Consider the following 22,932-nt stretch of genomic DNA (forward strand, 5'->3'; position numbering starts at 1 on the left):
ACATTTACAACCCCCTTGGGAGAAATTAGTCGCATTGTGCACCCCCTGAAATTATCTTGCACTGGTGCTCAGCGCTCATCCGAGGCACACGCAACTGCCTTTTACAAAGCCTTTGCTTCATCCTTGAGTGTTAATGGCTCATGGATCATCACCTCTGATGCACCTTTATTGGTCCTCGGAATAAAATTCAGCGTACCGCCTTGATCACTGCTGTGAGCGCTATGACCGTCGCAACTTGAATTTATCAAATTCGCGTGGCAGTTCACGCACCGAACGGCACTGCCACAAGTGCTGAGGCGTGTATACGCACTCTCAAGACCAACTTAACGGACGACCCAGTTCGCTTTGAAACGACGACATTCCGTACTTCAAACTTAATTGTTGTACCTCTCCTGATTGTCAATTTCGCCATAAATCACGAATGATGTCTGCCAGGAGGCAGTCATCCACGACATCTCTAGCCAAATATGCACGGACCACTTCGCCCGATACCAATATTCGCTCTCTGGATTTCTGTAACTCATTCTGGGGTCTTGGAGATGCAGGTGTAGAAGTATTGTTTGCTCGAATGCGAGGAGGGGCAAGGACAATGGATGAGTTGAAGAACTTCTGGAAGGAGCGGTAAGTTGGTTCTCATATATTTTTCCCATTGACCTTTACACACGATGACAGATCTGCGATCGAAGAAGACTATGCAAAACGGCTCGCGAAGTTGGCCAAAATGTCAATTGGCAAGGATGAAATAGGGTGAGCTACTCAAATTCTTTGAACCCTGACCTTCGTCTGCGGGCCGCTCTGGTCGGTCGGTCGGGATGCCAAAGTGTGGCTCTGCAAGCTGCAGAACTACACGTTGCTCCAGAGCACTTAGGGAGATGTATTTCCCGTCTCATTACTCGGGTCGAATACACAGCGTTCAGCTGCGTGGTGGCGCAACTTTGCATCTGACGTGTGGCTTACGCCAGGGTTTCATTACTGATCGTAACTCACAGGGAACTACGGAACTCCGTGGATACATTGCGTCTCGAAACCGATAAGCAAGCCGGTTATCACTTGCAGCTTTCGCAGCAAATACGGAATGATCTCGAAGGTCAGGCCGCGGCTTTCTCCGCAAGGCAGCAACAGCACAAGAAGACCTATCAAGCCGCTATCGAGAAGGAGTTCAAAGTGAAGCAAACACGCGAACAGCACGCAAGCAAAGCTCGGGAAAAATATGAATCTGATTGCCTCCGTATCAACTCCTACACTGCTCAGTCGACGCTAGTTCAGGGCAAAGATCTCGAGAAAATTCACCTGAAGCTCGAACGTGCCCAGCAGACAGTGCAAGTAAACGAAAATGATTACGCCCAGTTTACCCGGGTATTGCAAGAGACAATGCAGAAGTGGGAGCATGATTGGAAGGCATTCTGCGACACCTGCCAAGATCTCGAGGAGGAGCGAATGGAGTTCATGAAGGATAATATGTGGGCCTATGCCAATTCCGTATCAACAGTATGTGTCTCTGATGACGAGGTAAGTCTTTCATCATCATCGGATATCGCTGTTTAGTAATCAGTCTATAGTCTTGCGAGAAAATGCGACTCGCCTTGGAACAAATGGAACCGGAGAAGGAGATGGAAAATTTTGTACGTGACTACGGAATGGGAAATGCGATACCCGAACCTCCGGCATTCGTCAACTACACCAGTACCGATGCAGTGCCTTCATCTTCTGCTCGCATCGCTACTCGTCCTGCAACCTTTTCTCGGGTATCACAAAGGTCATCGGCCGGGCGCAGCGCTCCCCCGCCGGAGCCCGAAGACCCCTACGATGATACCAACCATGCAGGTGTAGGGGCGATTGGTGTAGGAAGTCGCAACTCTCCCGCTGAATCTACCCTCGCGAGAAGTCAGACCCAAAGATCTCAAAGTGGACGCTCTCAAATGAACGGTGTCAACGGGCATGTATCCCCTCTCCGCGATACCCAACATCAGACGTCCGAGGCACAGAGGCGCAACAGTACAGCCTCTGCTCTTCGACCTACACAAGAGCCCCGTGGGGATCCAGTTGACCCTACAGTCTCTACCACGCAGTTAGTTATCGGAGGGCAGACTTGGAATGTTGATCCGAACAAGGACCCGCAACAGCAGAGAGCCCAATTTGGGACTTCTCCTGTTGGAGAGCAAAATGACCCATTAGTCAGGCAAATGGCTGAGCTCACCGCTGCCCAGAACTTGGCTAGGCGTCCTACCGCTCGCAGGGACACACTATCAGGACAAGATCCCCGCAGAGCTACAACTGACTCTCTCGTTACCCCTACTTCAGCCAACTCTGGCAATCGTGATTTCCGCAATTCAGCTGAAGTCGTGGTTGGGTCATACCCCCTTGCACCGTCTCGCTCGAACTCTCCAAATCCTCCTAAACCCATTCTTGCAGCTCCTCCGCCACCCTCACTTTCACAGTCTTCCTCGAACCTCCCAGTCGAGCAAGTCCTCAATAATTATGGTCGTACGTTCCCTGGAGAACAACGATCTCGTAGCAGGGCTAATAGCTTTGTTGGTCCGCCACCCGCTGTTAACAATCACCAAACCCAGGATCCAAATGGGGTACGGCCGACTAGCCGAGGGGGCTATCCTGGTGTTGGTACTCAAAACCTAGGTCCTCAGCCTCCAACAGGGTCACTTGTTCGTGCGCCGTCGATCGCTCAAAGACCGGTTACGCCGAACAACCCAGTCGGCATTGCTCTTGGCCCAGATGGAAGTGTCGTGGTCGATCATATGGCACGTCAGCCCCCGAGACAATCACCCTACAGCCATGCGCAACCATCTAGCGCTCAACCATACCCGGGGTATAATAATAATGACAACCGACAGCCACAGCCGCAGCCTCAGCCGCAACCTCAGCCTCGCGCTGATTATGGTGCTGTGACGACTTATGCTGCACCTGCTCCACCACAACCTTACGTCAACTATAATCACGCACCTCAACGTCCTCAATATGATCCTCAGCCTGTCGTCCCTTACCAGCCTCCTCCACCACCGCAGCAGCCTTACAACAACTACGGCCCGCCTGCACGGAATCCGTCAATTGTGGCTCACCCAAGCCAGGGTGTGATCAATCACCACCCTCAGCAACCTTACTATGGTCATAATAATACGAATGCCTACCGTGCGCCAAGCCCTGCGATGACGCGCACACCTTCTCCACAGCTCCCACGTCATCCACCGCCTCCCACCGGTGCCTATACTGATGATGGCCGCCCCATCCTGTTTTACGGTATGTTGAAGATCTTGCTTTATGTGTTCATAACCTAACTCGTGCTCTACAGTGAAAGCGCTGTACGATTATGCAGCGACGATTGACGAAGAATTTGATTTCCAAGCGGGCGATATCATCGCGGTAACTGATACCCCCGAGGATGGGTGGTGGAGTGGAGAGTTGCTTGATGAAGTAAGACGCCAGGCTGGTAGGCACGTGTTCCCAAGCAATTTTGTGTGTTTGTTCTAGTCATCTTCTCACTCGCTTTCAACGCGCTCCGCATTTACATCATTCATTTTGCTTACCAGATATACCTGCTATGTTTCGTTACTGATACCAACTCTGTGACGAGTTCCTTGACGCTTGTGTGGTACATAATCTTTCGTTTGACCTTATCTACTGGTGGATAAATAGCACTGATCCGTGGACGCTGGAACTGATTCAGATAAGGTCGTGATTATCTTCCCCAGCTTCCCCCTCCCCTGTCTATGATGTGGTCTAGGTCAACGTTCCCATGACGTTGTAGGAATCACGCTTGCGAATGTCGCATCGAAGTCTATCGAAGTTTGCTTTCTGAAGTGTTTTTAGGTCGATTTTGGATTGTTCATTTTGGTGAAAGCTGTCAATTTTATTTTGGTACGAATCTGTATTTGAAATGTTTTCCTTAAAAGCTTTTATTTTCTCAGGAAGGTCATGATGGAATCCGTTATCGACGTTACGACGTGTCAAGCTGTGCAAAGTTGCGTTGATTTAACGTTCAGTCTCTTAGTAGTCGCGCGCGCGGCTGCTAGCGGTTTCAAGCCGGTGATCGTCTTCTCCAAAGGAGGTAGCCAAGGGCAGTCACTGTAATAGTCGCAGTTGCTCTTCTGTCTCATTATCATTTAATACCAGGTCCAACGGGAACTTGGCACGGCAACGGCGAAATTGAAATTTTGTTGAAGACATGGTAAGTTGATCATAGCCTCCTACTTGGCCAGCGCGAATATCCAGGAACTCCCGGTTATGGTGGTTATTTCCCGGCCAAGGGCCGCCAATCTTAGAAAGCATGCTGAAACATAGGCAGTGAAAATTATGTATATCAGGGGAAGGATTGACAAACTCTTAGACTCATCGGCTCCCTAAAATCTACCCGAGCAAGGATAACGTTCGTGGTCATCGCATTCTTATCCGAGGTCGGCTCCGGGCACTCATTCCTGCAGTATTAAAAGCCCACTTCTTGCCTATCCGCAGTACCACCATACCTAGCATTTGCCTTTGTCACAGCGGTTCTTGTGGTCAATAACCCCTTGACGCTCCCAACAATCCTTCTTCGACAAGCTATTATGCGTCCCTATGCCATTTACGAGCACCCCGATTTCACCCTCTCCACTGAGTCGGTATCAACGCTGCAAAAGATTGCAGCGGCTTTGACTGCCGTTGCTGCATCCAGTGCAGCTGTGTATGAGTACATCGCCCGCGTTGGTACTAGCCAGGGAAGGTCAGTCGCGCTGAAATCAATCTTGCTTTTGGTCACTGAGTTTCCTTGAAGCTCGACGCTTCTTTAGGCCTAGACGGAAGTCCAAGCATTCCGTACTCACGGAATTGGCAAACACGAGGCATTGCCTCGTTCATTCGTCAGATGGTCGGTTTGTAGGATCTAGAGCATATCAAGACTTCGATAGAAGCAGGGGACAGGCTTAGGCGGACCCCGGATTGGACAGAGGGTAAAAGCAAATGTAAGAGTGCGCAGACTTATCGCGGTGTAGGGTTATATGCAGCTCCTGTAGACGGTTCCCATCAGGAATGGACATTACCGGTGAATCGCTATGTATTATCAGTTAGGGTATTTTGTTGTACAAGTGTTATCCAGTACTTTCCATGTTATTCTTTTATGATACAATCGTTCATTACTGCCATCATCTAGAGATTTTTGAGAGCTATCATTTCCTGTGCTTAGTTGGGCGGAGTCCCTGTGAAATGCAAATGTTCTATGGTGGACAGGGGAGGTACAAAGGATGAATCTATAGCTGTTGTATCCTCTGCTGGACCTTTTCTCTGACGGTCTGATATGCATTCATGATCGTCTGCTCGTTGATTACGATCTCAGTTGTGTCGGCCTTTGGTCGACTAACTCTTGATGCAATTGTCGTCGAGTCTGTTTCCACAATAATTCTATCAAGATGATGAGTATATATGTTCATCGATCAAGATTGCGCATTACCCATCATCAATTGTTTCATCCAGGCACAAAAGGACCATGTCGAGGTTCTCCAGCACCGCCCGCTTCTCAACCTGATTCCGCAACAGCAAATGGACAGCATCAGAGAACGCAGTGAGAGCAGAGTAGAGCATTATTTCGTTCTCTGTTGCACCGCCGATGATGTAGAAGATGAGGTCCAGTGAATGGCGGAAGACTGCAAGACGACCGTCGTAGAGTATGATGTCAGCTGAACACGTATGCCACATCGACGGACTACATGTAAGTAGGTTTCCTGTTAAACGTGTGGCTACGCACCTCCAGGCTTCTTGGTCTTCTGCCATAGACCTTTCTCAAATGCTCGTTGATCTTTCAATGCCAGAAGGTCCTTAGACTCGCCCTGGGGATGACCTTTGGGTCGGTAGTACTTGGCAAGGACACGATGTCCTTCAGCGTCCAAGATGAGGAAGGCGTTTATGCTGTATAATGACAGATTCATCTTGGGTTACACGAAGTCAGCCTTCCTCAGTTACGCTGCGACTCTTCACCGACCTTGGTCGACTTGGCCAACGATAGTGACCACTTGTTGAGAAGCACCCGAACTAATAAGTCAAAAAAGGAAATTCTGAAATTGGTGGCCGTGACACAGCCTGAGGCTAGACCCTACGTACGCATCCGAGATAATTTGCTATCTCTTCAAGAACTACCTACTAGCGTTAGGCTGTAGCTGTAACCTCCGAAGGCCCTTGAATTCTCGACTTCGATGATGTCACTTCGGTTTAAGCTCGTATTTTTTGCCCCAAAAACTCACACCGCGGAGATCCTGAGCATGCTGTTCAAACACTGCCCAAATGTGCTTGGTAAAATTGGTCAGTATCAGGAATGCGCATTCATCACTCCCGGAATTGGTGAGTCTTGCTAAGGCGGTAGCTTCGGATTGATCCCGTCTGGGCGATTCGTCTGAGGTCATCCACAGGACAGTTCAGGCCAGGGCCAGAAGCTCAACCTGTTACTGGAGAGCCTGGCAAGCTTGAACACGTGGAAGAAGATAGGGTGGAAATTGTGGTCCATGACCTAGGCGAAAAAGTACAGCTTAAAGATGCGATTCGTCGTTTGAAAGAGGTAAGTCATTTTTTTTTTTCTCTTTCGTAAAATTGGGTGTGACCATCCTGACCGTTTAACACCTTCAGGCTCATCCATATGAAGAGGTTGCTTATGACGTCTACAAACTTGAAGACTTTTAGGCCAACGACTCGTTGTTTTCTTTATTTGAAACACAACTAGGCTAAATGGCGCAATGCGCTTGCACTGAGTGCCACGTCGGGTGAAGGCATCGTGCTCCTTCTCCACTTCTCACTTCAATTACGCGAAATGAAAACATGTCGTTGTTAATAAGTAATCCCGTTCTGCATCATGGTGCGGTACTTCCCTTAAATCGATGCACCTATTACTAAAATCCACCCGCAGTCTCCGCATATGTGTCCTCTCAAGCTGCTAAAGGCGCGAGTCGCATTCCAACTTCGGACGCCTCGCGATATTAGATGTGCATTGCCGCACACATGTTCACAACTCGGATCAGTTAAATGACGTTTTCTGAGCTGATTAAAAGGGCACATGCTTATCTACCAAGCGATAACGATCGCCCGCTCGTCGCCCGCATCATCAATCAGATTACAGTTTTTTTACCTTTTTTCCAGAACATACTCCCAACGTGGCAGACTGAAGTATTATCGCAGTGCTAGCGGAGCTACTGCAGAACCGGATATATGAGCGTTGTTCGAGCATCCCTTATTGTCACTGCAAATTACTGTGCACCGTATTGGTTCCCTGTGCTTGGCAGTCATTTAGGTGCTTGCTTGAGCGGCGAGCGCTAATATGTCCTGGGAACCACAGGTCAGCATCAAAGGTCCCACACTGCCTAATACACCTCTCGCCGCGTGGTTGGAGCGCTTGAACGCTCGTATTCGCCTCACCTATCCCGTCAGCTCGATCGTGATCTGTGCTGTAGATGCATGCGACTGGCCTTATGAACCCGCGCATGCTCCCCGGGGTGTGTGTTCGAGGCACGATGCAAGATATAAACTGGAGTTCGCCATGGGGTTCACACAAGTTGCAGACAAGTAACTATATAGAAGCTTCATTTCCCCGCTTCTTCGCTCTTCACCTCCTTCCTTTCTCAGAACCTGGCGATGGATCTAGACTATTCGACTTTTTCCATCAGGTGTGTAGATAGGAGTCACTATCGACTAGATGTTTAACGACGTTCTTTGGATTGTAGACATGCCCTAGGTTCTCAGGCGGGTTTCACGCAGTGTTCTTCGATGACTACCCGCGTTGTTCCACAAGGATGCACATTTGCGGAGCCAGAAGCCTTTCTATCACGCAATCAGGAGGATGCAACGCAAAATTTGGATGACGTCGATGCCATGAGGTGATTATTGGCAGCCGCTGTCGTCATCATACAGCTTATTAAAATTACGATGGCTCGGCACCGCAGTTATTCAATGCATCATTCCTTCAATACAAATCCACAACATGCACATTCCATTTATCCGCCACTTTCATTTCCAAACACGTTCGAGGATTGTGTTCCTTCCCACCCCGGCTTCGCAGTTCAAAATACGTCATCTGCTCATGTCTATCAGGAACACAACCTCCAAGATCCGTTGATCGCATGGGCTGCAAGCCATCAGCCCCTGCTGCCTGATCTGGCAAATCCTTCCTCGGAGATAACCTTGGCACCTGGGGCACAGTGGTCGTATGTTCTCCGCTGTTAAATTTATCACGTTTCATTACTGATGCTCCATGACGCAGTGAGGTCCAGCCCATCGAAGCTGCCAAATTCTCGAGGACTGCAGGTCAGGGCCATCAATGTGACGCACTATCCTTGGACATCACCATCCCTCATTTCTACTCAAACCCCGACGATAAAAACGAGCTCACACATCCTACATCGCCCCCCTTTTCTCTGGATAGCATCGACAGTACGCGTCCCCCTTGGTTTTACCAGCATCCTGAACTACGCTATCCTCATGTTCCTGCGGTGTTTTTCCCTGTTGCTGACTACTGCTCGTCTCCCGGATCTTATGTCCTTCCTGCCCAGGAAGACATCTCGTCGCAGTTGAACGCTCATGAAGGCCAGCAGCTTGGTGTCTCTCGCGGGACCGCTGGATTACCCCGGCCATCATATTATATCAGGTCGTCCACCCAGCCACCACCCCACTCTTATTCAGCAGATCCCCCGCTACGCGGGGGTACGGGGAAACGATTGAGGAGAACGTCCTCAGATTCCAACCTTGCAGATCGGGATACCACGATAGCTGCACCGCCTCAGGCACGCAATTCCCGCTCAGAATCTGGGATTAAACGTGCAGTCACAGTACCGCATGGTGCTCAGCCACCTGCGCATCTCCGTGTTCATCACGTTAATGTTGCTCCCCTCGTGGAAATATCTCGCCTTCAATCATCAGTGCCACAAAAGGTGGATTGCGATGGCCGCCTAGTTGACGAGTCTACCATGCGGAACCACGGACGACCTCTACTGCACGTCTACAAATGCCAATGGGACACGAACCACTCCCCCTGCGGTATGCATATCGAAGGGGACCAGCCAAGCGTCACAGACCATCTCGTCAGGTTCCATGGTTTCACGGGTGGTGAAGGGGATACCGCCTGTCTCTGGGGTGGTTGTGTTTCAAAAAAGCGCGCCGCGATGAAGGGTACGAGTATAGCTCGTCACCTCGTCACTCATATCGGCTACAAAATCAAATGCACCGCCTGCAACGTCGACTATGCGCGGGAAGATGCATGCAGGAGAAGTCACGCCAATGCGAGATCAGAGTGCCAGACGATGCAAATAGCCCCTGTCCACGGTCCTGGGGTTATTGCGCTGAAGGTTCGAAACTGTGAGCCCGCGACTAAGAAGAGACGTGTCGCGGATGCCTAAATCCAAAATTCTATTCGTCGTCACCTTCATACCTAATTCATCCATAATATGCGACTTTTTCTCTCTCAGTCTTCAATTTCCACATAGATTCCAGGGTTCGTGTATCTATCCTCTTCTCAAACCTCATCATAGAGCCAGTCCTATAATTTATTGATATTTCAAGTTATCGAGATACCTCTGTAGTCCATTCGTAGCCTCCATGTTTCGATTCCCAAGTTGTATGCATCTCACTGGGCCCATTTAGGATATTGTAGCCTCATCTAGTACTGGTAGTCATGTAGACGTCGACTCGTCACTTATCCTTATCATTCTAACGCATTTTCATAATCAAGCTATGCTTAGACTGAAAGACCAATGCAATTTTCGACTGCGCAAGGATCAGACACGCTCTGGCGCAACTCTCATGCCACTCCTGTGACACTACCTCGTCAAGCCTCCCACATGCCGCGTCAGCACACCCAGGTTACGGTACGCTTGGTGGAACGACAGGTAGCAATTTAGTGCATCATGCAATTCGTTACTCTTTCCAATGACATGGTGCACTAAGTAACATCTTTGAGAGTCACGAAGGCCAGCGGCCTTGGCTTCATTCAAAACAGCCGCGCATCTTTCAAGTCGGGCCTTCGAGGTGAACTGAACCGTGGTTACTAAAGGAACACGGACCAAGCTTCATTTTGCCCCGTCAGTGCCACGTCACGACTAGGCCCCAAGAATGAAACTAGACTTTACTAGTAAGGCCACCCAATCGTTGACCGCCTAGTAGACCAGCCGCCACACCTTATCCACTGTCTAGGTCAAATTTCGTCTGGATCGCAACCTGCAGGTTCCATAGGCTACCGGATCTCGATTCTCGTTGACTTTCTATCAATCAATTCGACTCACTTGGTCTGCTGCTGCTTTACCAGGCTTCTCTCCAGGCATGATATTGATATTGGAGATGACTGAACAGCAGCACTGTGTTTAGTTCGAAGGTCATTCGGTCAATTCAAATATGTCGTCTTCGAGATCCCGTGAAGATGAAATATACCTCTGAATCCAATGGACCAGGTTGCGACTCTTCGCTTTCGGTTACCCCCTGACACGAAGATTGAAAACTCCCATCAGGCACGTCCGTATGTACCAAGATCAGCTCAGATATCTTTATGGAGCTGGAGGTTCGCGTCCCAGTTACTGTCTTGTGTCATCGACCCTTCGTTCGTTATCCGACGGCAGTTGCGGATGTGGCACCTACCCGATAAGATTGAGGTCAATACACAATCCCATCCTCTCGGCGGTTAGCTACTAAACGTGAATGACTTCCAGCAAACCAACGAACCATCTCACTGACTCAAATTCCAGATACAGACAGGGTGACTAGTATGTTCACGCTAGCTACGATAGCAATCACAGCATACAGTACTATAAAAGTCATGCGCAGCTTGAATGCACTTTTGATGAGTAGCTTGCCCATCATTTTTGCATCAATCATGCCGCAATTCTCTGACCTGCCCGTTTCTGACAACATGAAGCTCGTCCTTAGTGCTACGGGATGTATTTTGGTGGTGGGAGTAGTTACTCGGGCTTACCTTCACGGATCGAAGAATGCCCTTCCTCTCCCACCTTCCCCTCCCGCGGGCAGTCTTGTAGGGCACGTCCTACCCCGCGAGTAAAGTTTCACATTTGACTCACTGTTTTTGCGCTAATCGTGTCTTGTCATTGATATTGATCAGCCCATTCCTCCTTGTAAAGCGATGGATCGACGAGTATGGTCCTTTAATCACCCTTCGCGTAGGAATCGATAAAATTGTTGTTATTGGCAGTCACGAAGTCAGTCCCTCTACCTTGAACTGTCTTTTCCAGGCTCAACATGCTGTTACAGGCCGCGATGGATATAATGGAGAAGCAGGGCATAGCACTGGCTGAGCGTCCTCCCTCTATTGCTGCTGGAAAACTGTTTACTGGTGGACAGGCGGTCGCCTTTGCGGCTGGAGAAAGGTTTCGTCGAATGCGTAGGTTCGTTGTCAAACGATACTGTGCAGGTGTAAATAGCCCCTGTCTTACTTTCTAATGTGATGCAGAGCACTTCATACGCATCTCCAGCCCAAAGCAGTTGAGGAATATCAGCTCCTGCAGATGTCACACGCGAAGATCACACTTCTATCCTTTCTTGAAGACCCAGGCAATTACCAGAAGCATGTGATAAGGCAAGCGCTTCCCTAGGTTCGGGTTCTGGTAGTGCATTACTTACAGTTGGTTTGAAGTTATGCTGCGACGACGATTACGAAAGTTGTATTTGGGAAGAACATGAATGCGACCGATGACGAAATTGAATTGGGTCGCCAGTTCATCGGGGCACTTATTGCAGCAGCGAACCCTGGCGCTTACTTGGTGGACTCGATTCCGTGGCTTCAATACCTTCCATGGTATGGCCGAAAATTAAGGCAGCAGTATAAAAGCTACCTGAAACTATTCACTGCCCACCTGAATTTCGTGAAACAAGAAATGGTACGTGTCTCTGATATGACGGACTTCGCATAGTGTCTCAATCATTGCACAGCAAAACAATGCGGACGCCGGTCTTTCATTCACGAGATATTTGCTAGAAAATAAACAGCTCCATGGCTTGACAGAGACTGAGATGGCTTTTCTTTCTGGCACCTTCTTTGGAGCTGGATCCGATACGGTGAAGTGTATTATCGTTGTTTCCTACGGCGTGTGGCTGAAATCAGGTGTCAGACTGCTTTAGTAATGTGCACAGTGCTAATGGTAGCCGCATGTTTCCCTGAGGAACTAGCCAAGGTCACAGCCGAGATTGACGCAGTCGTCGGCACGGATCGAGGTACCCCGATTTCCTATTGCACTTTTATTGATCCAAGGATGTCTCCACTTCAGCACCGACCTTCGCCGACGAACACTCCCTTCCTCGTTTACGTGCCTTCATCGCCGAGTGTATGAGATGGAGACCGTTGGGCCCTATGGGCGGGTATCTTCATCATCAAGCCTGTACATGAACTTACATCGTTCACACTGTAGGATTTCCTCACAAAACTACTCAAGACGTGGTTTGGGTGAGTTATCTTTCCAATTTGTCGTGCAAAGGAAAATCCTACATCCACCCGCAGAAAAACTATTGTATTCCCGCCGAGACTACAGTATTCGGCAACCATTGGTAAGCATGATCTTTCAACCTGCGAAGGATCTAATGGCTATTGTGTCAGGGCCATCTCTCGAGATCCAAAAGCCTACCCTGACCCTGATGCGTTCAAACCTCAGCGCTGGATCAACGACGAAGGTCAAATGAGAGAGGATCTAACGTTCTTTCCCTATGGATTTGGTCGCCGGTACGCATCGCCTTTTAGGCCATGCTTTCTTTGACTGTCTTCCTTCCAGCATTTGCCCTGGTCTACACCTTGCGAACAGGTATTACGGGGAGCCCTTCTATGTTCGTGATCTTCAAATCTCATATTCAATCGGTACAGATCGATATTCATCAACTCGGTCCTTTTATTCTGGGCCTTCCACGTCACTCTGGATGATACGAAGCCACTGAATGACATGGGATATATGGATGGGGTGATGCCACTGGTCCCGCCATGCAGTCTTCAGTTCAAGACGAGAATTTTGAAGACAGAGATCAGGCGCATGCTGCAGGATTATCCTGAGGGTGCATGAGAAGCTTCAAATCTGACCCACGAATATTTATAGCTGATAAGTTACTCACAGTAATGGCGTAATGCCATGTCTGGGTACTCAGTGTTGGCATGAAACATGCAAGGCCCCTTTATATATAACCAAACTATGATTTTTGACTCAAAGTGCACTCGAGAAGGCAATGAGCAGGTTTCAGAGGATTGTGGAAAAGAGATAAATACGATTGCAGCGTAGCCATACTACCGGCTGTTCAGTCAGTTCCACTCGGCTTGAGCATACAGGCCCAGTGCTGCAGTAGCCAGCGTCGAGCTGTACAGTGCAACATCAGTGGTGGTGTAGTTCTTTGTATTCTGCAGGCCATTGAGGATGCCAAGGAGCTGCGTTTCAATGAAGTCGACGAAGACAAGATCAACAGGCGTGTCATCTGTCACGTTTGGAGGATTCGAGCCAATGAAATCTGGAATCGAGTAATAGGGCAGCGCCATGTGCATCGTGTCGTCGCCAGCGCCAGGGCATGACTAAGTTGCAGCTATGAGCATATCGGAGCGAGTGGAAGACGGGCCACTTACATCGGCGGTGACATATCCGAGCGTCAGATTGCCCGACATTGCTTCTCGTCTACCCATTCCAGCACGCCTATCCATCTCCTCTAACCAGGCTCTGTACCGAGTGTCAACAACCCCACGGCTCCAAAGTTCTTTTTCGATCTCATCTCGCTTCCGTTTCTCACTTGCGCCCGCATTGTTCAAAGCGGGAAGCACCTGGTTTGCGACGCTAAACGTAACGTTGGGGATATACAAGAATGAATCCGCGAACGGCGAGGCAGTGAGCTGATCGTTCTTGGTGAATGGTCCCTTCAAGATGTTGAAGCGTTGAGATCCTGAATTGGTGATAAATATGTTGGGGATGGAATCACGGGTGTTGTTAATAGAGAGAGCGTATGGGATAGCCTAACAAGGGCGTTGATAATTGATATCTCTGAGAAATCAGTGCTTACATCTGCAATGAAAAGAGATAAAAGGGAACCATTGGAAGGATATGGGTTCCTAGCACACGATTGAGCTGGTGGCTAATGTGATGTATAGGAGTACCCACTGGTTGATGGTGTAATCTTGTGGGGCTGTTCCGTACAGGTAGGACAAATCAAAATCGACGGCAAGCTCCTGCAGGCCATGTGTGATCGACCGCCCGGAGGCAGTGTCAAACGTTTGGTTTGACATTTTGGTGTGGTACTAATTGCGGCAGGCGGATTAAGAACACCATCGAAAAACTGATGCACACTTTACCTCGTAGGTCACTCGGTTCTGGTCCAGATATCTCCTTGTAAAAGAAATGTTGTTGGCGTTGCCCTTGGCATCTTCAAGGTCCGCACCTAAGTTCCTGGGTCAAGTTTTTGAGATTCATTATTTATCAAACAATGTACTCATCCAGCCTAACAAGAACAAGTGAGACCTTGAGCCTAACCCATCTTTGAGGTTCACATACCGATCGTCTCCATGTAGCGTCCGCTTTCGAGAGCCATAGAACGGCCATCGTACTGTTGACAATCACGGATGTGGCTATGTCCTAGGTCCGCGGTGAGAAGGATATTTAACATCATCAAATAGGCGGCCTCCACCTCCAAATACTAAGATGGGCGTCTGAGGGTGCACAGCCCGAACAGCATCGAAGACAGTAGGCCCTAGATAACCAATTCATCGTATCACCGAACCTCACAATTGCTGTAGATGGCCTACAGTTATCGTAAGAAACCGGCATGTGCCTGAGATCACGTTAAAAAAAGTTTCCCATAATAATTAAGTCAGCCTACCCGACAAGTACAAACACGTCAGGCTCTTCCGCAATGGCCTCTGCGAACTGTGAACATAGATCAGGACACTGGTTTATATTTAGACACCTAAGATAACGTACCCACTGCTCTTTGACCATATCAGCCACAGTTTGCACAGTCGTGTTCACGTCGTTCCCAGTGAAATCGAATATGACTCCAAGAGAAGTAATGCGGCGGCCTCTGTCATATCGAATGAATTAAATCCCTCCTTGGATTCATAACACCGCTTACTTCCTTGTGGTGAACTTGGTATAGCGATCTGCGGAAAAGACATCGACAGCGGGAATACTGATTTAAAATTCAAACTCACTGCCGACTGGCACACTCTCAGGCTCGCCATCCGAGTTGAAAACAGTAATATTGACATTGGAAGACAAGTACCGCCCACCAAGGTGAGGGACAAAGTTCGTGTACCTGAGGGGGTTGGTCCATTTGGCAAGTATTGAAAATCAGTTGGGACCACAGGCGAAAAAATAGGCGTCAGAGAAGAGGAAGCCAAAAAAAAAGATGTGAATCAAGATAGTCAGTCAAACGGAAATTCGCCAAAAGTATATTCAGAACCCACATGTCGTATGTATTCGCATAGACGTAGAGTTCATGGCTATGGATGTGAAACTGTCATTTAACCCGGTACCAACAGGCTAAAGGACCATAAAATCCACACTCACTTTCCGATAGCCATGACATCATAGGGAAGGCGCTCGAGGAACTTGTTTGTCTGTAAAAGAACACGCGAAGGGTGTCAATTGCAAGGTATGTATCAACATTAACACGACAGACCTCGTGCGCATCGACACCACCGGGGGGGTAACCATCAGAAAGCCCAGTTCCTGAGAGGTGAATTGGATTGTGTCTTCCATCAGTGCCAATGCGATACATACCGTCATGTAGATCACCCGAGTCCACCAAAAGAAGGTCGACGTCCTTTTCCTGCAATAGGATATACATACAACGAAGTCAGGGTCCAGACTGATGGACGAACGATGGCAATTTTCTTCATGTGCGTCACGAAGCTAGAAAATTCCCCAAGGTCCCCGCTACAATACGCAAAGGGCGACGTGGTTGAGCCATGATGCCTCGAATTAGTTCTGTGCACTCACCTATAGTCTGGTTCAGGGAACGATAACTTCTGGTGGCCGAGTAACCAACCATGGGTGTCGGTGGTGTGGATCACATTAAAATCTTTCCAGACGAGAGGGCGGTAGGGAGGTGTGATTGGAACCTGAGGGTATTCACGCTTGTCCAAATGTTCATGAGCATGGGCGTCACGAGCATGTAAGTGATCACCCGCGCAAGCAGCACCACGGAGCGCAAGACCCAGAAGAACAGCGGCAGCCAAAATCATACTGGAAGGGGCGGCGCCTGCCTATCTAAAAAGCTGGTCGAAAGGGCGCCCAGGGGCGCTTATTAGCAAATTCAAGCGAGCTGAGTTTGATCACTTCAAGCTTCCTCTTCCAATCAAAGGCCGTACCTAGCTCATAAGATGAGCGGGCCATCTTACTATGATGAATGCCGCATCGGCTGATCTGAGGAGAGATAAGGTAACCGAGCCGCATCGTATGATCATCATCATCTCAGGCTGAAGCAGGGGCCGGTGAGGTTTTGCACAAGGGACGGAGTTTCAATTCCCACACGATTCAGGTTACCATCATTTGTCCATGCGGTTATGACTCCATAAAGACAACCAACCGGTGGCCTCGTCTAATATTGGTGGAGGACACGCGGTGCCCACGGACCACAAGTCATCTTGAGCCATCTGATGCGTTCTCAAGTCCGCCAACGATGATGAATGGCAGATGAACCTCCTTCAAAGAACGGTTGGGAGTCTAAGGGACAACGTTCGGTGCGGCGGCCTCCATACTCTCCCTAGGGAAGTCGGAACACGCCTCAGCTTGCGCACTTTCTCATGCAAGACCTCATTTCGCCAGAGCAATTCAACTTCTACGGTTACCGTGCACGTCGAACCCCGGATCAGTCAAGCTGCTCAAGCAGGCTGCAGTCGGACGGAAATTGTTGAATTGATCATAATGCACGAGATTCAGCCCTACTGGGGAGAGCGTGCTGTCCCCGGTTGCCGCAACTGCCATTTATTGCGGTAGACACACAAAAATTGAATAATAAATCACGGCGTGCAAGCTGCAGCAGCGTACTAACCTTTCAGGCTGGTCGTTTCCGTGCGTAGCCTATGGGACTGTCGCGGAGCTTCTATGTCCACTGCCCAGTCATATTCCACGTAAGAGTAATATCTTCTATGACAGAATATGGCAGCCCTCGACTAATTAGATCTAGATGCGAGCTCGAGGCATCTTACACGGTACCATGCTGTGCCCACGTGACGCGTCTATGTCTGCACAGGCTGCACGCGCTCAATTGAATCTTCTGTTGGATAAATCCCTCTTGGTCTACCTCGTTACCAAACTCCCGGGATCACTGGGCCTGGTGGTTCAACGTTCATGCCTCAGGCTAGCCCTTATGTTTTCCTAGTAACGAATATGCTGTAGAAGCCTTCAATTCGATCGTCAGCGTGCCAGAAGCTCAGCGCTCAGCACTGGTATTCAAGTGATTACTGGATGTTTGTGCCGTCAACGCCGGGCGCTCATCCGAAGTGGCAGGGCCACTGTGATCCGCGAAACTTGGATGCATAACGCGTGTCCGTCGATTACTCGTTGTCGTGGTGTCCTTCCATAATGGAAGCACGTCCATGCAGAATCACGCGTGCTTCCGCGGAATCCTACTTACCTGCCATGTTTCACAACATCAGCGCCTGGCATTGCGTTTATGATTTGGTGTGTGCAGCTTCGATGGGTCCTCGCCTTTCTTGACGCTGCGCTGTCGTGGCTAAGTCATCACAGCATTCTCACTTGAAGTAGACTGAAAGATGCTCGTTTGTCTCCACAGTGCAACGGACCCGGATCCGGAGTGAGGGGGATGTTATTGCCGGTATTTTGTGAATTCACACTGCAACTATTACGTCGAATACCACACACACACTGGCAGTCACTTGTCGGGTCCGGCCTACCCTAGTTACACATCTCGATATTACAGGTCGCCAGCTTCAGACTGAAATCAGATCCTTCCACCATGCCGTTGCGCCTGGCCCCTTCCGAACGTCATAGCGCACGGATGCGAGAAATGACACGTATTCCAGATTGTTTTTTTATTCACTAATGACGCATGCTTACAGTTGTCCCTCCGAGAGGTAGGTCACTCACTTAGGTCCGTGTGCTGTATTTCTGGCTGGTCGTTTTTTGTCCACCGCACCTGGGTATCTCAGCTGTTGTTAGAGAACTTCCAAGGGACCTGCCAGTCGGGTGGCTGCTAATCCCGTCTTTTGACGGATCAAAATTTGATCTTCCCGGGTGCCACGAAGGCTTTTGTTATCAGTCTAGCGCTCGCCGTACACAGAGCTCACTCCAAAACACAATGTGAAATCAATCTGGTAATGCGGTTGCTTGTAGTTGATCCGCTCTGGTATGGCAACATTGTCACATCGACCAAAAGTGATAATCATCCTTTCAACTTGCCTGTTTGAATATCGATGAAACACAGCGCGTAACCAATCTATTCCTTCCACCATTGTAGCGGGATTGCCCAAAGCCAAGAGCTTAGTGGAAGCCTGGCAATGATAGCCAACATCAACCCTCTTATCGAGCTGCGGTGGGGAACAGCGCCAGAGATGCAGGAAGTTAAAAACGACTCATCTACAGAACCAAGAAGACATACAAACCAAATCCCCTCTGATCTAACATGAACACAGAACGGTTAGTGGCGACATCCTCCATCATTTCTTGAGTGCTCACTGTTCTTTGTTCCAGTTCGTCTGAAGTTCGCATGGTCCATGATATGCTCCAGGAGCATAACAAGATGGATCCCATCGTGATTGACCGGGATATCCTGCGCGACGCCGACGCCAACTCGAGGGTCAAAGTGCACCCGTGTAACTGGAACGGGTGCGACATGCACGTTGGTGTCGAGCACAAGCAGGTCGCCAAACACCTTCAGCAACATCACGGTATCAATGCCAGCGCTACGAGCAAGGAGACGAAGGAAATTGTCTGCCTTTGGAAGGGTTGTCTCGACTCCCACACGAAACCAGGCAATCTCACACGTCATATACTTAAACACATTGGAGTACGGCATATTTGTTTGACGTGCCAGCGTTCATTCTCGCGGGAGGACGCCTTCCGGAGACATACTACTGAAAAGGAATGTTGCCAGGATGCGGAAGTCGCTGTTTCGTATGGAGCCGAAGTACGAGCAATTGACACATTGTGCATGGACAGTGGTTGGTCGATCAGCCAAAATGTCATGTGCATCCCCTTGTAATTTTCTCAAGTTGATGTAGCCGAGCGGTGTTATCTTACAGTACTAGTAATGTCCCTATTGTTTTGCGTTTCGACCTTACATCATATATGCATCTCCCTATAGCTCCTGCCCATAATCAGTAATCACGATTGTCCTACCGTATACTCCTACTTAGTTGATCCTATCTACTATTTATATTGGAACACATAATTTCTCGGATTTGGTCGTGGTGTTGATCGTTAAGCTTAGTTCAATCGTCTGCATATTGAATTGAGTAGTATATGGGTGCGTCCGCAATGTAAGGAATGTTATTCTGCTAGCTACGGAATCCCCTTTGTACTACCAGCTACGAACCTACCCTTTACCCGTTCCGAAGTACTGCCACTGGCTTACATATGAAAGCCTTACCTTACCCTTTTGTACCCTCAGTGAATACATCCCCCTCACTCATATCTCTTCATTGGCGATCTGTCAGTCCGCCGTCGAACTCGACGCAGAATTACAGTAAATTTATATAGTTAGAGTGACAAAAACACAAACGAACATATACATGGCAGAATTATCCTACTGCAGGAACGTCTGACAGTAAAATCATGGCAACGACAAGCGACGGCGTTTGACGCGACTATCATGAGATTCGGGTTCTCTGCACTCTCGTTTTGAGTTCTTCAAATGACGCAGCTTGGAATCCAATCGAGCAAACTGCTTTCCACAACTAGTGCACTCTGTTTTGTCGCTCAAATGCACCGCGACTATGTGCCGCGATATGCTCTCCTTCTTCATGACCCTGTCGCAGCCGTCCCAGCTGCACGGCATTTTATCTTTGTCACCGCCAGGTTTGACACCGTGATTCGTTTGGAGGTGCTTCGCCACTTCTGACTTGTCGACAGTCAGAAGTGAACTGCATGATCCACCCCAGCGGCATGAACGGTCTTCAAAAAAATCGTCCACCAACGACGAAAACTCCGACAATGTCGATGTAGGCGAAGGAAGATCAGCCCCATCACAAAAATTAGGTAGATAGACATTGTTAGAGTTCTGCGCGTGAGGTTGGATGTCGTGGGATAAGGGTCTGCCAGAATAATTGTAGGATTGCTCGTTCGCCCATGAATAATCACAAGTTACACTCCTGTTAGAAGATGAAGTGTCGGATGACTGCGGGAGAGCATGGGGGTCCCATATCTGGGGTGAAACATAATCCACAGAGTGGGTCATATTGGGATCGGGAGGAAAGCCATCGTAAAAAACGGGCAAAGGCGACGAGTCGAGGTTGAAACCCTCCATATGGTCGAGCTCACTATGATAAAGTAGATTCGTTCCGTTGTCTGGACCAAGAGGGATGATTGGAAGGGGATGCTGGTGATGAACGAAATCGGGCATAGGAGATGGACCATAGCTAACGATGGGCGATCCTGCATCCCATGCAGAGACAGGAGCCTCCACAGTGTCCGTTGGTGTGTTGAACATGTTCAAATACGAATCATCGTGCGGTATCCATTCACTGGCAGTGTTGGAGTGCGATCTATGACATTGAATGTCAGGAAGAGATGACCTGCAAAGAACTCCTCAGTAAACATTTGCGCATAGGCCAGAAACCACACGAACCCATGATGGGGTAACTGTAATTGGTCCAGAATGAATTGCCACATAGGATAGCAAAGACATGCGTTTGGTTGTCCCTGTCTTTCAGCGTGACTGAAAAGGATATAGGACCAGATCATTCTGAAAGTGCAAGTGCTCATACCTGATCGATATTACAAGGGCTTTGAGTCTACGAGACAAGCAGGGGAGTGTGTTGGTCGACATTTTTTGGCTGTGTCTGGAAAATACGGACAACCCAGCGATTACCTGCCAACAGCATTTTATATCCTGGAGCGGCATCAGATGGAATATTAATGGCCATGGCTGGCTGGCCTGCGGGAACTTCCCAAGAAGCGTTTGGCCTGCATCTTTCCCGATGGTGGCCCAACCAATACCTCGATCATCTGAAACGTGGAACCTTGGCCATAATGCAATATGACCAAGCTAATAATAATCCTGAAAGTTCAAATTTGGCTTCTTTCGGAAGCTTAACCGATTATGAAACTTCGGGGTTTGGGCCCGATCCAATGGTGTTCAGCATTACCTAGCACCCACACCAGCTTTGACCGCTGAGTGTAGGGTACTAGGCGATATCAGGCTACGAGTTGGACGAGCAAATGGTCCGACTCCTGCATCAGGCCAAGTCATATGTCGTGAAAAGACTGCCAATCGCTCGTTGTCACATTGAAGCCAGGCCCATTTCGATGCAGTGCGTGGTGGCCATCCTAATTGACAGTGTAACGGGTATAGTGAGGACCTGGATTACCTACACATAGAGCAAGAGTCCCACACGCCATGTTATGCCATGTTAGAATTTGGATAACATGCCTTTAACGCCATTCCCCGTTCCCATCGATAGTTTGATGGGCTTGCCATGGCTGGCGGAGATCACACCGCATGACTGGCTTCCATGAAGGCCATAGACCTAATTGGGTAATGGCATAGTGAGAGACATGCAGGGTCATGCAAGCCATGGCCATGGAATGGCATTGTGATGGCGGTCAAGCCACGTTGGTTGGCCGGCGTTGGCTTTTCATTATGATGCCCTGCCAACGCCAATAATAAATAAGCCATTACATAATAGAAGTTGGAATCATCAATACTTCCGTTGGCAGTGTCACAAGACACGTAATACAACCGAGAAGAACACAGCGAGAAGATAAACCTTACAATTGAGGAGTAGACATGATATGGAGAGCGGGGAAATGCACTTGTAGTAGAAGCTCGATCGAAGAATGAACACATCTGCTCGGAAACCAGGACAACACAAGGGAAATCGCGAGTTGTAGTTACTTGCAAGCAAGAACTCTACACAATTCACTCGCGAGAACCCGACGAAAGAGACAAAGAAAAAAATGCCACTTTGCCGTGCAACTGGTTTCGAAGTACTGAATTCATTTCTTGCAAGCGAAGCGAATCAACAAGAGACGAGCCAGGATCAAAGCATTGATAGCCTTGCAACTGTTGATCCATACATTGTTACGGAATGGCATGGTGGTGGAAAGATGAGGCAAGCATTTTTGAGATAACTTTCAGGCTATTGTAGGATCATGGGAAGTGGGCAACAAAGTGGGTCAGTACTATAGCTCTATTTGTAGGCCGCTGATAGCCTGCACAGCCGATAGAGGTATGAACCGGCCACCATCATACCTCCATCAACTACTAGAAGCCCCGTGGAAAGACTACGAAGGTGGAAGACAAAAAAGGCAGATCATGAGTTGCAGTTCCTAAGCCATCAGTAAGACATAGCACGTACTGTTTACCATAGGGCAAGGGCCCAGCGGACACTAAATAATGACTCAAAAAAGCCCATCGCCGGTGGAGTATTGTCGAGAGCGGCGTTGCGTTTGGTTATCGTGTCGTAGGGTTTACTGCATGGCGTCAATGGGTCGGGCGCCTGGAGAAGGGTGACACCCGTCGAAGTTGACAAACAAAAATACATTAAGCAAACCGTCCGCATTCAGACGATTTGGTGTCGAGCAGCATGCGAGTAGAGTAGAGTACATAGTCTGTGTGACCCATTCTCAGTTGTAAGCGCCTGCATTACTTGGAAAACCGACCGGCACGTCTTTCAGTTACAGGAACTCCCATCACAAAATATAACTCAACTTGAATGTATTCACGGCATGAACCCTTGATCCACGGGAAAAAAAGACTCAGGTTGATTCTGGCGGCACTTGGCAAAGCGCCTGTGGCTTTCGAGTTTATATAGCGTCTTTACCTCCCCAC

The 22,932-nt window shown here is 48.9% G+C and overlaps 8 protein-coding genes across 8 annotated transcripts; 5 read left to right on the plus strand and 3 right to left on the minus strand.

Annotated features, from left to right (window-relative positions):
- The first annotated feature begins 295 nt into the window (after window positions 1–295).
- DEU56DRAFT_977064 (uncharacterized protein) lies at window positions 296–5,157 on the plus strand. Its single transcript, XM_041359631.1, has 8 exons — window positions 296–621; window positions 673–747; window positions 990–1,509; window positions 1,560–3,252; window positions 3,305–3,426; window positions 4,340–4,406; window positions 4,465–4,711; window positions 4,763–5,157. Exons 1-8 carry the CDS (start codon window positions 422–424, stop codon window positions 4,776–4,778), a joined length of 2,940 nt encoding a protein of 979 aa, XP_041213849.1. The 5' UTR covers window positions 296–421; the 3' UTR covers window positions 4,779–5,157.
- Window positions 5,158–5,159: 2 nt separating this feature from the next.
- On the minus strand, window positions 5,160–5,985 carry DEU56DRAFT_849481 (Longin-like domain-containing protein). Its single transcript, XM_041355164.1, has 3 exons — window positions 5,729–5,985; window positions 5,435–5,660; window positions 5,160–5,385 (listed from the first exon to the last, which is right to left on the minus strand). Exons 1-3 carry the CDS (start codon window positions 5,907–5,909, stop codon window positions 5,235–5,237), a joined length of 558 nt encoding a protein of 185 aa, XP_041213850.1. The 5' UTR covers window positions 5,910–5,985; the 3' UTR covers window positions 5,160–5,234.
- Window positions 5,986–6,027: 42 nt separating this feature from the next.
- Window positions 6,028–6,726, plus strand: DEU56DRAFT_482786 (GTP cyclohydrolase 1 type 2/Nif3). Its single transcript, XM_041346438.1, has 3 exons — window positions 6,028–6,318; window positions 6,387–6,532; window positions 6,601–6,726. The coding sequence occupies exons 1-3, from the start codon at window positions 6,174–6,176 to the stop codon at window positions 6,652–6,654; spliced, it is 345 nt and encodes a 114-aa protein (XP_041213851.1). The 5' UTR covers window positions 6,028–6,173; the 3' UTR covers window positions 6,655–6,726.
- A 559-nt stretch (window positions 6,727–7,285) lies between these two features.
- Window positions 7,286–9,840, plus strand: DEU56DRAFT_977066 (uncharacterized protein; the record flags this gene model as incomplete). Its single annotated transcript, XM_041359632.1, has 5 exons — window positions 7,286–7,462; window positions 7,543–7,631; window positions 7,689–7,841; window positions 7,908–8,168; window positions 8,225–9,840. The coding sequence occupies 5 exons, from the start codon at window positions 7,286–7,288 to the stop codon at window positions 9,354–9,356; spliced, it is 1,812 nt and encodes a 603-aa protein (XP_041213852.1). The 3' UTR covers window positions 9,357–9,840.
- A 1,018-nt stretch (window positions 9,841–10,858) lies between these two features.
- On the plus strand, window positions 10,859–13,007 carry DEU56DRAFT_868748 (cytochrome P450; the record flags this gene model as incomplete). The annotated part of the gene is made up of 13 exons (XM_041355514.1): window positions 10,859–11,001; window positions 11,066–11,162; window positions 11,215–11,348; window positions 11,414–11,539; window positions 11,597–11,840; window positions 11,893–12,018; window positions 12,072–12,174; window positions 12,228–12,314; window positions 12,369–12,403; window positions 12,458–12,504; window positions 12,554–12,676; window positions 12,726–12,755; window positions 12,815–13,007. The coding sequence occupies 13 exons, from the start codon at window positions 10,859–10,861 to the stop codon at window positions 13,005–13,007; spliced, it is 1,488 nt and encodes a 495-aa protein (XP_041213853.1).
- Window positions 13,008–13,240: 233 nt separating this feature from the next.
- DEU56DRAFT_868749 (Metallo-dependent phosphatase-like protein) lies at window positions 13,241–16,162 on the minus strand (the record flags this gene model as incomplete). The annotated part of the gene is made up of 19 exons (XM_041355515.1): window positions 13,241–13,504; window positions 13,556–13,936; window positions 13,984–14,032; window positions 14,082–14,218; window positions 14,273–14,358; window positions 14,472–14,552; window positions 14,605–14,667; window positions 14,723–14,748; window positions 14,797–14,843; window positions 14,898–14,997; window positions 15,049–15,076; window positions 15,128–15,231; window positions 15,383–15,418; window positions 15,486–15,535; window positions 15,598–15,647; window positions 15,699–15,747; window positions 15,800–15,854; window positions 15,918–16,054; window positions 16,145–16,162. 19 exons carry the CDS (start codon window positions 16,160–16,162, stop codon window positions 13,241–13,243), a joined length of 1,761 nt encoding a protein of 586 aa, XP_041213854.1.
- Window positions 16,163–18,093: 1,931 nt separating this feature from the next.
- On the plus strand, window positions 18,094–19,326 carry DEU56DRAFT_483113 (uncharacterized protein). Its single transcript, XM_041346439.1, has 3 exons — window positions 18,094–18,288; window positions 18,367–18,578; window positions 18,633–19,326. The coding sequence occupies exons 2-3, from the start codon at window positions 18,565–18,567 to the stop codon at window positions 19,141–19,143; spliced, it is 525 nt and encodes a 174-aa protein (XP_041213855.1). The 5' UTR covers window positions 18,094–18,288; window positions 18,367–18,564; the 3' UTR covers window positions 19,144–19,326.
- Window positions 19,327–19,560: 234 nt separating this feature from the next.
- Window positions 19,561–20,950, minus strand: DEU56DRAFT_775227 (uncharacterized protein). Its single transcript, XM_041351643.1, has 3 exons — window positions 20,867–20,950; window positions 20,728–20,817; window positions 19,561–20,674 (listed from the first exon to the last, which is right to left on the minus strand). Exons 1-3 carry the CDS (start codon window positions 20,926–20,928, stop codon window positions 19,714–19,716), a joined length of 1,113 nt encoding a protein of 370 aa, XP_041213856.1. The 5' UTR covers window positions 20,929–20,950; the 3' UTR covers window positions 19,561–19,713.
- Window positions 20,951–22,932: the final 1,982 nt, after the last annotated feature.

The sequence above is a fragment of the Suillus clintonianus genome, assembly GCF_016758775.1.
Source record: "Suillus clintonianus strain FC179 chromosome Unknown DEU56scaffold_6, whole genome shotgun sequence".
Classification (NCBI taxonomy): domain Eukaryota; kingdom Fungi; phylum Basidiomycota; class Agaricomycetes; order Boletales; family Suillaceae; genus Suillus; species Suillus clintonianus.

Coding starts and splice junctions, on each gene's coding strand:
- DEU56DRAFT_977064 (XM_041359631.1), top strand. CDS start 422: ATGATGTCTGCCAGGAGGCAGTCATCCACGACATCTCTAGCCAAATAT. Junction 3,253..3,304: donor CCGCCCCATCCTGTTTTACG/GTATGTTGAAGA, acceptor CGTGCTCTACAG/TGAAAGCGCTGTACGATTAT. Junction 3,427..4,339: donor GTGGAGAGTTGCTTGATGAA/GTAAGACGCCAG, acceptor ACAAACTCTTAG/ACTCATCGGCTCCCTAAAAT.
- DEU56DRAFT_849481 (XM_041355164.1), bottom strand. CDS start 5,909: ATGAATCTGTCATTATACAGCATAAACGCCTTCCTCATCTTGGACGCT. Junction 5,661..5,728: donor GAAGACCAAGAAGCCTGGAG/GTGCGTAGCCAC, acceptor ATACGTGTTCAG/CTGACATCATACTCTACGAC. Junction 5,386..5,434: donor GATGAAACAATTGATGATGG/GTAATGCGCAAT, acceptor TCATCTTGATAG/AATTATTGTGGAAACAGACT.
- DEU56DRAFT_482786 (XM_041346438.1), top strand. CDS start 6,174: ATGATGTCACTTCGGTTTAAGCTCGTATTTTTTGCCCCAAAAACTCAC. Junction 6,319..6,386: donor ATTCATCACTCCCGGAATTG/GTGAGTCTTGCT, acceptor GGTCATCCACAG/GACAGTTCAGGCCAGGGCCA. Junction 6,533..6,600: donor CGATTCGTCGTTTGAAAGAG/GTAAGTCATTTT, acceptor TAACACCTTCAG/GCTCATCCATATGAAGAGGT.
- DEU56DRAFT_775227 (XM_041351643.1), bottom strand. CDS start 20,928: ATGTCGACCAACACACTCCCCTGCTTGTCTCGTAGACTCAAAGCCCTT. Junction 20,818..20,866: donor GCCCTTGTAATATCGATCAG/GTATGAGCACTT, acceptor TATCCTTTTCAG/TCACGCTGAAAGACAGGGAC. Junction 20,675..20,727: donor TTACAGTTACCCCATCATGG/GTTCGTGTGGTT, acceptor AGTTCTTTGCAG/GTCATCTCTTCCTGACATTC.